Source organism: Wyeomyia smithii, chromosome 2, assembly GCF_029784165.1.
Source record: "Wyeomyia smithii strain HCP4-BCI-WySm-NY-G18 chromosome 2, ASM2978416v1, whole genome shotgun sequence".
NCBI classification, from domain to species: Eukaryota; Metazoa; Arthropoda; class Insecta; order Diptera; family Culicidae; genus Wyeomyia; species Wyeomyia smithii.
The window spans coordinates 270890123-270905061 of NC_073695.1; the positions used below are offsets into that span (position 1 = coordinate 270890123).

General features: G+C 37.7%; 2 protein-coding genes across 7 annotated transcripts in view; one reads left to right on the top strand and one right to left on the bottom strand.

The window, feature by feature from the left end:
• Window positions 1-14939, top strand: part of LOC129721164 (protein canopy homolog 4-like) — a 124647-nt gene that overhangs the window by 85697 nt on the left and 24011 nt on the right. The gene's annotated exons all lie outside the window — the stretch shown is intronic.
• Window positions 9124-14939, bottom strand: part of LOC129721162 (hyaluronidase Tab y 2.0101-like) — a 52916-nt gene continuing 47100 nt past the window's right edge. For all 3 annotated transcript variants that reach the window (XM_055673414.1, XM_055673413.1, XM_055673416.1), the window contains exons 6-8: window positions 12042-12249; window positions 9487-9575; window positions 9124-9425 (exon numbers count right to left, since the gene is read on the bottom strand). In XM_055673414.1, coding sequence (XP_055529389.1) covers window positions 9308-9425; window positions 9487-9575; window positions 12042-12249 — 415 coding nt within the window. In that variant the 3' untranslated portion in view covers window positions 9124-9307. The remainder of the gene's footprint in view (window positions 9426-9486; window positions 9576-12041; window positions 12250-14939) is intronic.

A 14939-nucleotide genomic window follows, 5' to 3' on the forward strand; every position in this document is an offset into this window, starting at 1 on the left:
GAAGCAATTCTATCGAGAATTTCATCATGGGTAGCATATTTTTTCCTTTGCTGGGAGCTCCATTTTCGGAATGCTATTGTACGTACGGAAAAGCCTTGAGCATTGAGTGGTGCACGATGATATCTAGTGTCAAAAGGATGACGGGTTGTACTGTGGGTTGTTGCCATATTGGACTGTAAAATAACATTTGTTTTTAATCGCATTTGAGATTACATTATTTTAAAAGGACGTCTTTTAGAAGGACGTCTGAATTGCAATTTCTTTTTCTAATTTTAGGATGCTTAAATAAACTCTATGTGAACACTTTTAGGAAAAAAGGTTTTATTCCTATATCACTTAAGAGCACTTTCACGAAAAATTAGACAACCATTTCAATGGACCATTTTTGATCTGGCTAAAATTTTGCGCAGATATTCCTGTCAATTAAGGATGACATTTTGTGCTATTAGTATTTTTTTAAATCACAACTAATTTTGAAAAGGGCTTTTGTAAAATTGTTACTGATCGTTAGGCCTCGTACACAAATTACGTAACGCATGAAGGGGGGGGGGGGAAGGGGGGTTAAGTCTGCGTTACTTATTGTTACATAGGAGAGGGGGGGGGGGGTGTTGAGCCCGTTACGTAACTGTGGTGTTTGCTCGAAATTGCAAATTTGGAGGGAGGGACAGGTTGTCCAGCGTTACGTGATGGTAGGGAGGGGAGAGTCATATATAACGTTACTTATCGTAACATAGTTTTTAGCGTTACGTAATTTGTGTACGACGCCTTACAAATATTTGTAAAGCCAGAACGGTTTTTTGACTGGTGTTAGAAACCATTCAAATATTACATAACACGGAATTTAGCAATTTCCAATACCCACCCACCCCTACGTGACGCAATTTTACATGTTTACCACACGCAGTGTAACGCTTCGCTCAATACCCCCAACCCCTGAGCGCGTTATCTATTATATGAATGATCCCTTACGGCCTCGGCGGAGTACTAGATAATAACATCGTAAATATTTTTTTGAGAAAACTATCAAAGAGAAATAAAAGTTTATTAGGTCAAAAGGTTCATTTTTTAAAAATCTTATTTTTTTAATGAATACTCTGTATGGTTACCTGAACACTAAACAGTGATTGTTGTTCGATCATGGAAAATACAACCGCATTATTGACGTACGGACAACGAGGAGCTAACATTTATTAATACACAACACAATAAGCAAGAGGGTAGAAAACTAAAACTACCACATCCTTAATCGTTACTTGCCAAACTCATTGGTTGCAATTTCATAACCGCTTCAATACTATTTGATCTCATTGTAATGGCATATTAGAGGACAGCTATTACCACCATAAAAGAAAAAATATTTCTTCAACCTCGTGTCAATTTGGTCTATACCTACCACTATGTGTATAACCAAAACAGAGAATTTATTTACTTTTTAATTGTAGATTAGTTTGTCATGAGAAGGACAGTGTTTGTATGAAAATAACTGCCCCCCAATCATCAAACAAAACCCGAATTTTGTTTTGGTTAGTCCGCTTCGTCTATTCTTCAATCAGAAACTGACTTCTGCCGTGCCGCGATCGACAGCAGAAGATGGTTGCTCAATCTCGAATTGATGTCCGTTTAAGACATCTTTATCTCGGAATGATGTTTCTCAAAAAAAATCTTTACCATGTTTACGATCACTTTAAATGTTCGCTATAAAATTCCCCGGTCGTTGAACGATCATTTTTGATACACGAAGTTTAACTATGCCGAAAACAAATTTTGAATGCAATTTTCAATGCACAAAATATGTTTTTTTCGGGACAAACGTTTCCCTTTGCACTAAAAAAACAAAAAGCTCATGAAGATGATCGTTCAGATACCCGGCACATTTCTAAAATATTAATGAATTTTAGTTGATCTTATGGGTCTGCATCGTAAACACTGCAAATCTCTGCCAAAAAAGCGGTTCGGGGAAACGGCCGTTACTTCAGATATAATTGATAATTCTTATAAACAAACGTATTTTTTGTTGGTGATTACCTGACAACTCTCATTCAAAAAGAGGTGCTAAAGGCTTAAAAAATCCTATACTTTCCTCTTTTTTCTCGAGTGAAAAGGTATATAACTTCTCAAGAAAAAAATCAATTTAACCGTTACTTGGTTGCTCCTGCTGGCTGATGTTGCTTCTTTTCCATCCGATTGATGAATGATGAGAATGTACGTGGCAGAACATAGCGAAGCTGGTCGATTTCATTTGTTTTAGTGAGAAAACGACCAGCTTCGTAAACGTAGAAGCGAGAATGATGGAACTTGAAAAAGTTGTATAGTTGTATGTGTCTCATATGCATCATCTCTCGGAAGATATTTAAGAACTGCTGCTAGTGCTTCTGTTTCAGAAGCCAGATTGGAAATGAACGCGAGCCGCATGACTGTGCTGCTTTTGTGCATGGAAATGAGACCATCTTTTCCACGGGAACAGTTGAATGATTGAAGAACCATGTGGTGGTAATGAAGATGCGAGGTGTAAAGGCTGTACATTTTTGCGATATCTGTGTGTGGAAAGCGTGCACCCAATTGGTCGAGTGATATGAATGATATTGATTTTGAATTAAGTGTGGACTTGTTGATTGTTCCCCCTTCGCTATACAGTCAGGTTTTTTTTTACGCGAGGGATACGTACCTCGTAAAAAAACCGCGTAAAAAACCGCGTTAATTCAAAAATCCGCGTAAAAAAAACCGCGCTAATTCAAAAATCCGCGTAAAAAAACTGCGTTAATTCAAAAATCCGCGTAAAAAAAACACGTTTTTTTTAAATTCGCGTAAAGTAGTCCAGCAAGAAGGGCTTTAGAAAAAACCCGAGACGCTCTAGAACCAGTATTTAAAATTGTCCTCTTTGACGGTCATTCCGGATCTTTCGGTGAGCGGAGAGTATTTTTTGGACTAAGTCTTTTACTAGATAAACACTTAAACGTTTCTGGTTCCAAACCCACGTTAATTCGGAAATCCTTGAAATTTTTTTTGAATTAGCGCGGTATCGCGTAAAAAAAAATCGCGTTAATTCAAAAATCCCAAATATTTTGGCAAAGTTTAAGACAGCAATTTTGTCCTTCCAGAAAAATATATAACGTAAGGCAAACATTTTTTTCCTAAGCTTGAGCTTAAACGACCGCACATTTCGAAGTGGCTCCTCCCTGATGGATCCGAGCTAGAAGGGAAGCTATTCTATCGAGAATTTCATCATGGATAGCATATTTTTCCTTTGCTGGGAGCTCCATTTCGGAATGCTATTGTACATACGGAAAAACCTTGAGCATTGAGTGGTGCACGATGATATCTAGTGGCAAAAGGATGACGGGTTGTACTGTCGGTTGTTGCTATGTTGGGCTGTAAAATAACCTATATTTTTGAATGCGTTTGAGGTTTTTATTACATAATTTTGGAAGAACGCACTTGGATCTGAATTGCAAGTTTTTATTTTTAATATTAGGATATTTAAATAAACTCTATGTGAAGACTTTTGAGAAAATATATTATAGATATTTCCATCGATTATTGAGTTTTATCCTGCAGGGCAAATGACAGACATTGTCTCGAACTCACCACTATATTAGAGCTCATTCCTTAGAGCTTATCAGCATTTTTGCATTTTGGCTATAACGGCATGTATTATAGTAAAGAAAAAATCAACACTTCAATTTTCAATCCTATTTGTCCTGTACATGAGAGTGTGCTTGAGCTATTACCACCATAAAATAAAGAATATTTGTTCAACTTTCGTGTCAATTTGGTCTATACGTACCACTATGTGTATAACCAAGAAAGGAAATTCATTTACCTTTTAATTGTGGATTTACTTTTGTCCTTCCAGAAAAATTTGCAACGTAAGACGAAAAAAAGTATTTTCTTGAGCTTTAGCTTAAACAACCGCACATTTCGTAGCGGATCCTTCCTGATGGATCTGAGCTAGTTGTGCTAAGAACCATTATAATATGGCTAATTTGGCATAAATCTACTAATGTTTGTGTAGATCGATAACGGCGCCGGCTTCGTACTTTGGGTTGGTTAGGGAAGAAAAGAAGGAAATGTTACAATCGCTGTTGACAGAGATCGAGTTCACCTCTGCATCTCTAATGACAATAACGCAAAGGAAGATTACTTTGTCACCGTGATCAGTAGCGGATCTTTATACACTAAGGTCGCTTTTTACGCGGTTTTTTTTGCGCGGGTTTTTTACGCGGATTCCGGAATTTACGCGGTTTTTTTTCACGCGGATTCCGGAATTTACGCGTTTTTTTACGCGGATTCCGGAATTTACGCGGTTTTTTTACGCGGCACGTATCCCCCGCGTAAACAGCGGCTTTAGTGTACTGTTCTCCTTCTCTACTGACTTTACTGCTCTTTTTTACCGAGCCTCGTTAGGTACCCTGCCAAGAATCGGCAATTAGAGTGAGGGCATGGTCAAGTAGAAGGATGGAAAGGAGCCTGAGAATAAAATCATGCGTGGAAGTCCCGCTGAACGGTCTGATTCTACTAAGATTCGAACTCATGACCGATCGCAAATCGAAGCGGACTCTGTAACCTAAAGACTACGAGCTCTTCTCGTAAGATGAAAAATGTGTTTCCAAGAAAAAACACAGAAACATTGTTATGAAACAACACTAAAAAAACAGTTTTATAAACATATTCCAACGAAAACCACATTAAGTTAGTGGTTTAAACTAGAAGAAATAAAAAAAAATACGCTGTGAAAAAAGTTTGAAATCAAGTTTTTTGCTGTAATATTCAACCTTTTTTATCTCTTTTAGTGTGAGCAAATGGAGATCTTTAGCTAACATTGTGTAGTTTTTAAAATCATGTTTTTAAAAAGTGGGTGTTCAGAGGTATTCAATTTATGATGCAAGTATTCCTTGTTATAACGTAATGGCTTACATATAACCTCTTTATAAAGTAAATTGATATAACGTACATTTTTTTTACCTTATAACGTGATTTTTTATATACTAAAGACCATTTCAAAACGTTAAAAACGCCTAATGGTATAATTTATGTTACTACAAATAAATTAATAATTATTATAATAAAAATAAATTGTGTATAAAGATACAAACAAAAGTTGCTTTTTGTTGAATTTATTATAAGAAAACCTGATTCGAGTATCGTGTTAAAAACAGTTACGTTATATCGAAAAATATCTGTGTTTTGGTGTTTATCTTAAATTTATTCGCTTTACGGTGTATATTTTTCTTAAAAGACTATGTCTATAGCTTTGCCGAAGACATCATACCTGTCAAATAAACCATTCTGGTTCTAATTTTTGGTTTTTTTCAGAAAATTATTAGTTTTAATTGTCTCATTACTCAAAGGTAAGACAAACATAAATGCTCAGCTAACATCCCGTAGTTATTAGGATTTGGATTCGGTTTGAATTTTCATTGGATTAAATTTGGGTTGAATTTAGATTAGATTTGGATTGGATTTGGGTTGGATTTGGATTGGATTTGGATTGGATTTGGATTGGATTTGGATTGGATTTGGATTGGATTTGGATTGGATTTGGATTGGATTTGGATTGGATTTGGATTGGATTTGGATTGGATTGGATTTGGATTGGATTTGGATTGGATATGGATTGGATCTGGATTGAATTTGGATTTGATTTGGATTTGATTTGGATTTGATATGGATTGGATTTGGATTGGATTTAGATTGGATTTGGATTGGATTTGGATTGGATTTAGATTGGATTTGGATTGGATTTAGATTGGATTTGGATTGGATTTGGATTGGATTTAGATCAGATTTGGATTGGATTTGGTTTGGACTGGATTGAGACTGGATTTGAATTAGGTGTGAATCTGTATTGAATTCGAAAATAATTCAGATTGGATTTGAATTGGATTTGCAATGGTTTTGGATTAGTTTTGGATTAAACTCGGATTACATTCAAATTGGATTTGGGTTGGGTTTGGATTGCGATTGGTTTCGGATTGGATTCGGATTTGATTTGGTTTGATCTTGTAAAAAGCAAAGCCTTGGTGCTACATTATGTATCAGAACCCGACCTTCTGTTTATTATTATTATTATTATTATTATTATTATTATTATTATTATTATTATTATTTATTTCCATCTGACCCGCAGTGGTCTTAATGAAATGTTGATACACCAACAATAACAAACAAAGAACAAAGAGCGACATTAACAAACAGATTTCCAGCAATACAAGCTATCTAACAAGCACGTAAAACATTTTTAAACTATCTTATGCACTACATGAGTCGTCTTAACCTATTCTTGAAAACGTCTATGGTTACATTAAAGTCAAAATAGTCAAAAAATCTATTAAATACGTCACACATCGCCCTTATAGGTTCGTTCTGGCCGTAGTTAGTACCTTGGTAGTCAAGTCGTAGAAAGTTCCATGATCTCAGGCTTCTCGTAGGCACATAGATGTTGAGTTGAGAGAGAATGGCCGGGGCATCAATTTCTCCAGCGAAAAGTTTCCCCACAAAAACAGCTCTCGATATATTTCTCCGTTTTGCTAAAGTGTCCATATCCAGTAAACGGCAGCGATCAATGTATGGAGGAAGCTCACTCGGGCTTTGCACTGCCTCAATTCTGTTCTTCCAAATCTCCGCATTGGGGCACCAAACAACAGCAGATGTTTCTAGCACCGACCGCACCAGGGAAAAATATAATGAACGCAGGCAATATGGGTCTGAAAATTCTTTGGCGGTTCGAATTATAAACCCTAGGTTCCTATTCACTTGTGCAATTATGCTCGTGTAGTGATCTCTAAAGGACATTTGATAATCTAAGAACACACCAAGATCCTTAACTACAGTGACTCTTTCAAGCGGCTGACCAGAGATTGTGTAACTCCACAGGATTGGTTTTTTTCTACGGGTGAATGAAATCGCAGAGCATTTGGAGATACTAACTGTCAGGCAATTGCGTATGCACCAGTTATAGAAAGCATCAATATACTGCTGTAGATCCAACGACGAGGAAAATCTTCAAATCATCGGCGTAGATTAATTTACATCCTGGCGGAATGACAAAACAAACATCGTTGAAGAACAAGGAAAATAGCAGCGGTCCAAGGTTGCTTCCTTGAGGTACGCCCGACAAATTTACGAAACTGTATGACTCGCTGTTTCCTAGTTTCACAGACAGAGTACGACCAACTAAGTAAGATTGAAGCCAGCCGACCAGATTCGATGTTGCACCCAGCCGCTTAACTTTCGCCAACAAGATGTTGTGATCCACGCGATCAAATGCTGCTTTGAGATCCGTGTAAATAGAGTCTACTTGAGCACCATCTTCCAAATGTTTGATACAATGAGAATAGAACTGTAGCAGATTCGTTGTTGTAGATCTTCCAGGAAAGAAACCATGTTGGTCTACCGAGATGTACGCTTTGCTTTCGCGAAGCAGGACGCCTCCTACCAATACTTCAAAAAGTTCAAAAGGACCCAGCGCATAATGAAGTAATCCCGCGATAGTTAGCTGTATTTTGTTTATCCCCTTTTTGAAAACTGGGAACATTGCGGTTTTTTCCAGCGCTCTGGAAACACTCCTTGAGCCAGCGACTGGTTAAATATTAATTTTAATGGAGCACAAAGGGCAGTAGCACTTTTTTTAAATACACTGGCAGGAATTCCGTCTGGACCAGGTATCACAAACGGCTTTAATTTCTTTATTGCAAGCATGATATCATCGTCGATGAATCGAACATTGTCTAGATTCATTACATTGTTTGGAACGTTTTGAAGAGCATTTTCTACCTTATACACAGACTTCGCCGCCAACTGTTAAGTGTCAGGATAATTGCGGGGCTAGCGCTACGATCCTACTGACTCTAACAGTCTCTCCCGAGCCGAGATTCGAATCTACGACGATTGGCTTGTTAGGCCAGCATCGTACCTCGAGACCAGCTGGAAGAACTTGTGGGTTTGAACTTGTATATGGGTTGAATTTGGATCGGATTGGATTTGGATTAGATTTGGATTAGATTTTCGTCTGTTTATATGTTTCCCAAAGACACAAAATCAATATTTACAATATAAATTTCAAAGGAAATACGGCTTTTTCAGTTTCAAGGGTGAATCAAAACTTGGTGGTATCATGAACGCGGGTCACACGTACAATGACCAAGACTATTAGCATCAAGACTAATTTTGTTTTCAATAATTGGCCCTATGCTTGGTCCCTAACGAAGCGTTCGGTTAAAAACTGCTGATGTCTGGACGATTGCTAGGGTACTCGAAAAGCTGATGAGGTGATATGCTGTTGGTTCGATTGATCGATCGGCGGACTCCCACCCGGGCGATATGCTGAGCTTGTGGGATGAGTATCGAACGATGGTTTGGTTCGATCGCGTTGATGTTCTGATGAATCGATGGTGTTATCCCTGTTATATATACTATAAGTTAGAATCCATCTTGGTGCCGTCGAAGAGGCGATAGAATGTGGTAAAACAATCACAATGCTTTTTGATGTGGTAAAACAATGACAACCTATCGTAAGGAAAAAAAATCATTCATATTAATATTCAGTATATAAAATGTTTTTAGAAAATTGTAGATTCCCTGAGGAAGGCCAAGTCCAAAGGCCGAAAAGTCGGACAGAAAAGATAGTAGCGTTTTGATTCAATATTTACAACGTTGCCCAACACGTCACACCGATCAAACAAACCGTTCTATCTCTAAATAATTTGTTGTCATGAATACAGTTATTACATAAACCCCTTTTCGCAAATTAGTTGTGGTTCAAAAAAAAAAAAAAAATAAACACTGAACGCACAAAATTATATCTTTAACTCATAGGAACATCTGTGCAACATATCAGCCAGACCACAAATGAAAATTAAAAAAATAAAATTGAAGCAGAACAACTTTGCCTTATATGACGGTTATTCTAATATACAGCAGATGGATTGAGTGAAACACAGCTCGAGACAAGTATGGCATCGATTTATTTGTCTTAGCAGTTGACGAGAATTAGGAGACTCACAGTTCCGATTACTTGCTTGATATCTTTCAATTTTCCTCTCCCCCATGCTTGAACATATGCTGTAAGTGCATTATTCAAATTTCACAGGGCTTTCTTTTATTGGAAAAATGTGCGTCTCGTTAGTCACTTGCTCAATATTGTTTTTTTATCGTTCCTTCAAAGCTATCTGCTGCTTATAAATAATGTTGAACGTTTGCATTGATTCTAGCTTATTTATGGACTACATTTTGGTGATTGGAATTGACATGATCACATTCGGCGTACATAATTTATCTACTAGCGAAATACTGCTGCTGATTTTTGCACTCATATCTGGAGGTCGTCACTCATTTTGAGTCCTTCGACGAAGTACCGCTGCTGGAGGGAATGTAGTATCGGACCCAGTGTGTGGTCTAGGTATGCTTTGAAGTTTGTACACTTTTGCCTGTGGAAAAGATATATTTCGTCTTTACTTGATTTTTTTACAGATATTTGTTTTCGCAAACCTTGAATTGAGATCATACGAACTGCCCCACAGAATTACTCCGTCGGATCCGTACTGCTTCATTGCGTTAAGGGCATTGATCCAGTCCGACTGCGAAAAGAAAGCAGGATTATAAAGTTTTTTTTTAATGTTTTATTTTTTGGGAGAAATAGCACTTCAATTTTGATTAATGAGCAACAGCTAAGTGACACATGCAAAGCTGAAGTTTAGCCATTAACTGGAATGCAGCCCAGCCAGCCGTTCGTAATTCGATAGCAGAAAAGGGTTGTCGGGAACGTTCAACCGAAATAGACGTGGGTTGCAGAACATCGCAACCCCACATCATGCCGTGCAACCTTTTCCTTCCGCTAGCTGTCACTGTTTCACCTTGGAAAAGACACTTAAACATTCGTTGAATTGTTCTCTTCGCGATATTGGCTTGACGCTGAACTTGGCCATAATCTTAATCTCATTTTAGGTAATGCAATTTTATATCGTCTATCCGCTTGGATTTCTCCTAACAGATAAAAAGTTTTCATGAACAAGAATCAGAAGCAAGATAGCTTTTGTTGCAAAAGTTATCTCTCCGAAATGTTGTCAAAGTTTCGTTGGAAGCGAACACTGCAGCAGAGAACTTCCAAACCATTGACGAAGGACACGACTGTTTTGTGTTGCACTACCGGCACTGGCACCGAACGGGAAACATAAAGTAAAGTTTGTTCTTTATTGTTTATTTGTGAGTAGAGCCAAGCAAGGAACAACATCCCTCCTCCATTGTTGATGTGAGAATGCATGCAAGTTGCGATACTAATTATGACGATTTACTGTAACAGCATATTTTGATATCATCAACCCAGGCATGGTCTTCACAACAAGCTGAAAATTCATAAGATGGTGATGCCTGGGAGCAAAATCGTAGAGGAAAAAATCTATTCAGTTAGGTTGTGCTTTAAAAAATTAAAAAAATTAAAAACCTACTAAATGAAACTTGAGACAGGCTTTTGTGCTTCCTGTAGGCACCGCAGGCATTGTTAGAATTTTCCAGGAGAGTCTACTCTTAATTATGTTATTTTTGCATGCTAAACTTTTTCCTGTGCCTTGTACTGCTGCGAACTTGGCATATAAATTTGCAGAGCTGCATAGAAACTATAATTTATTGCGAACAACATTTTTAATTCAGTTTGCTATCTCATCTGTGAATGCTCGCGAGAGTTGTCGTTTATGATCTTTAGTAATAATAATAATAATAATTGTTTATTTTTTGCATCGACTAACGAATATTTCAACTTAAAAATATAACCAACGTAAAGTGTCCTTCGCTGTCTTCCGCCAATCACGAGTGAACAGTGAAAACGACATTGAGCGTTGGTAAAAGTCATGCCTGTTAGCAGAAATTTCACCACAATAATGTTTCTGTTTTTTATTCGTCTGTTACGAACAGAATCTCCAGGGTTCGAAGTGGGAAGCTGTGTCAGGTAAAAAAAATGCGTCAGGCTAAAATGGGAAATGTCAAGCACGTGGCAGCCAAAACATAAACCTTGAAAGATGACATTATTCTTATTTCGCAAATTGTCGTTTTTCGCTTTCCCAGTGCGATTATTCAACAGTGATGTTTGGTTAAATGAGTTTAAACGCTGCTATATTAATTTTAAAAATTGAATTTGATTACAGTTGCGACTGAAACATTATATTAGGTAGAAAACTTATCGAACGATAGTTGCTCTTTGAGGGGGTGTTACTAAGCCACACAGGGATAGTTAGTCTTTCGTCAGTTTTTCGAACGAATCGTATTAGATTACACTGAATTCTTATTAAAACGTTTTATCTCAACAAGATGAAGTTGAAAGTCGCCCACCTTGGGTAATCAAAAGAACCTATTCCAGTGAAGCAAAATGAAAAACATTTTGTTTTATTTTATCCACGCTAGAATTCCCCTGCAATTATTAAACTTCATCGAATTCTAGGCAGACCGTCATTACGACGTTCCTGCGGCTGAACGGAACTGTTAAGTCTGATAACTTTTAATTATGTCTACCCCCAGTAACCTCGATGATCCTTTTTCGGGTTTCGATTGCCAAAGAGCCGAACTGCCAGGCCAAGATGAAACAACAATGTCTTCCAGACGGTTTATTTCGATTGGCAGAGAAAGTAATTTTTTTTTGGTCCAGAAACTTTTTCTGTTTCCCAACAGAAAAAACGCCGAATAATACAAACGGGATAATTGAATTCTTTTATTCGCCTAAACTTCTTTCCAGTTTTTTGACTGTCATTTCAAAGTAGAAAAATGAAAACAAAAAGGTTCCTGTCAAAGTACAAGTACAGTTGGAATGGGTCTATTTATGAATATTATCTGATGCGTAAGCTTTCCTTTTCGGTGTAGACCATAATGATACAAATTTTGAAATATTATTGAAAAAAGTTCCGTGACTGAATACTGATGGTATTGTATTTTTTTTTTTTCATTCATGTGGCGTCACCCGGAAGCAAATTTCCACACTCCTGAACGCTCATAAATGCCAACAGAGTTTTTCGATGTGATAAAATAAAAATAAATGAATATAAACGAGAATTGCTTACCTCCGTCAAGTAGTTTGTACTATCCGTGTAGACGTACCGAATGTACGTCAGCACTCGAGGCTTGGGTTGCGCTTTCGCTCTGCGGGCCACCCTGAGCGCTTCCTTCACCCGGCCGCGTACCAGCTTTTGCCGATCGCCGGGGCTGAGCTTTTCCCGAAGATACACCGACGGGAAGATTACGTCCGAATCGTCGAACAGCCACTGAATTCTGGAAAGGTTGTGGATGGGCAGATTGGAAGGAGGAAAAAGCACGTGAATGAATAACGCATTTACTGGTTTCTACTTTTTGCTATGGATTCATTTTTTTTTCAACCCGGGATGGGATAGAGTTTTCGACACTGAACTGAAGAACATAAGCGTAAAGTGCATTCCGCTGTTCCAGAGCAGCACTGCAACGGTTTGGATCGAAAGGATAAAAGTATTTATCGGATGAACTGAGCCTGGCTGGAAATTTGCTGTTTCGTAATTATTCACTTCGGATATACGAGCTTTTGGACTTAAGCTTTTTGCATCTGACGGAATACCTATTAAAGTTAGACTAGAACTTCTTTTTATTTTTATTTTTTTTTTAGAGCTACAGAATCCGCTTTGATAAGCGGGTGGTCGTGGGTTAGAATCTTAGTAGAATCAGGCCATTTGGTTGTCAAAGGACTTTAACATGGGTTCATTCTCAGGCTCTTTACTATATACCCTTCCTTAAAGCTGAATTCTATAGTACCCTTGCTGACTTTCATCCTAACAAAAAAGTCTCTCTTATAATAAAACTGTTTTGAGTAACGTATTATAGTTCTCTTCAGGGAATTGTAATTATGACGCGGTCTTGGCTGGAGGAACGAGGTTTCGATAGGACTCCTTCCTCTTGACAAATATATAAGTCCTACTTATAATAAACCTGACCAGAGGTGAAGCATTGAGTGCCTCTTCAGGGAATTGTGATTGTGACGCGGTATTGGTAGGAGGTACGAGGTTCGATAAGACTCCTTCCTCTTGACAAAATAAGTCCTTCTTATAATAAAACTGATTTCAGAAATATCTACAAGGAATTGTAATTGGCGATATTGGCACGAGGAACGAGGTTTCGATAAGACTCCTTCCTCTTGACATAATAAGTCCCTCTTAGAATAAACCTGGCCAGAGAGGAACGTTAGGTGTAGCCTCAGTTCAGGCAATTGTAATTAGGCGATATTGGTAGGATAGAAAAGAGGCTCGGTATAGTAGAGCAGTAAGCTTGAAATGTAAGGGTAAACTCTCACACACAAGCACGGACATAAATAAAAAAAAAGCGTATCATTCACTTCAATAGTGATACTGCCAATAATATGAAGTGCGGAGTACAGAAAACACCTGGGCAATATCACAATAGATCATAATGTCTCTGGTCGCAGTGATGAGTCCACATAGAGAAAAAAAAAAGACTAGAATTTACCAATATTTCAATGATAGTAGGGCAATAAATATCTTCTATTGAAGTTTTAGTGGCATTATTCATTCTCCATTGAATCCTTCTATCGTCCAAACGTTGATAGAATTTCAATACTTCTCTATATATTTTGCAGAGAAAAAAGCATATTATGCCTAGAGTCTTAATTTCCCGACGGCTTCCAGCTTCACGGATTCTGGGAAATTAAAAAAAAAAGATTTCTAGGCAAGTAAAAGTAAAATTCAATTCGGACATATAAAAATAATAAGAACAAAAAAAAAAATAACAGAGATGAATAAAAGTGATTTAGAGGTGCAACACAATACAATCCAACTCAACATTGCACAGAAGTGCACACAATTTTACAAGGGCTCCTGAGGAAGATGTTTCGATCTTCCCGGATTTAGACAGAACTTGGATGACCTGTTTGCTACTACACAAGACGTTCTTTGAGCGAAACTTTTCATTGATTTTGACTTTGACGTAGAAAAATGACTGTTTTGAAAACCGCAAACCCTACTGACCTTGCTTTCATGTGTCCTCGATTCCGAAACTTTCCAACAACATTTCAAAGTCGTCGCCTTCTTCAATCTTTGCTTATTTGTGTACAGTACAACCCTAATCAGTGCAGTAACTTGCATTTCGACGTTGACTAACGTCTATATCGAAGTTAGGCGCCTGAATTTGAAAATCTAGTAATTTAACCAGGGAAAAGTGGTCAAGTTTTGAGCGCTTATTTTTCAGTCATTTATAATCAGGTTTTCGAGGTTTTGACATCAATCGATCAGCAATTCTTTACGGTTAAATTTATGTAACAAAAACAAACTATTGTTTGAGATACACTATTGAAAAATTGGTGATTAATATCGATTGACTTAATCATACCGCGCAGCCAGTCACTATCTCTCTTCCCAAGCACAGTCGACACTAACGGATACAATCGATCTGACTTTGTTGTTATTGTTGTTGTCACTTTCTATTTCCGATGCTTATTTACGTTCCTGGTCATTCCATTTTCTACTTAGCCCCTTCTTCTTTCTAACTAACTGACGAAGCCTTGATATAAAAGGTACCGTTCGAACATTTCACCCCATCAGTTTCATTACTAAAACGTACCGGTTACATACGGACGCTAGGTTAGGTGCTAGCAGCTGAAAGGAGGAAAGACAAAATAGTACCGGTCATCTCGTGCCGGTTTCACCCGTAATGCTGGTGGCTGTTAGCAGTACATGGCTACTGCAAAATACTACAATGGCTGGAATTCTGGACGGACTAACCAGTAAACAAGAATAATCAGCAACTGGCACCTTTTGGCGCCTCAAAGTTTTGTAAAAGAAGCGTTGCAATTCCCTCTAATATTTGTTTTAATGAAATATAAGAATACGGTAGTCAACGTCATGCGGTCGTGTCTTGAATACCACCCTCCTACTATTATAACTCATACGTGACATGTACGAGGTCTTTGACAGTAGACAACG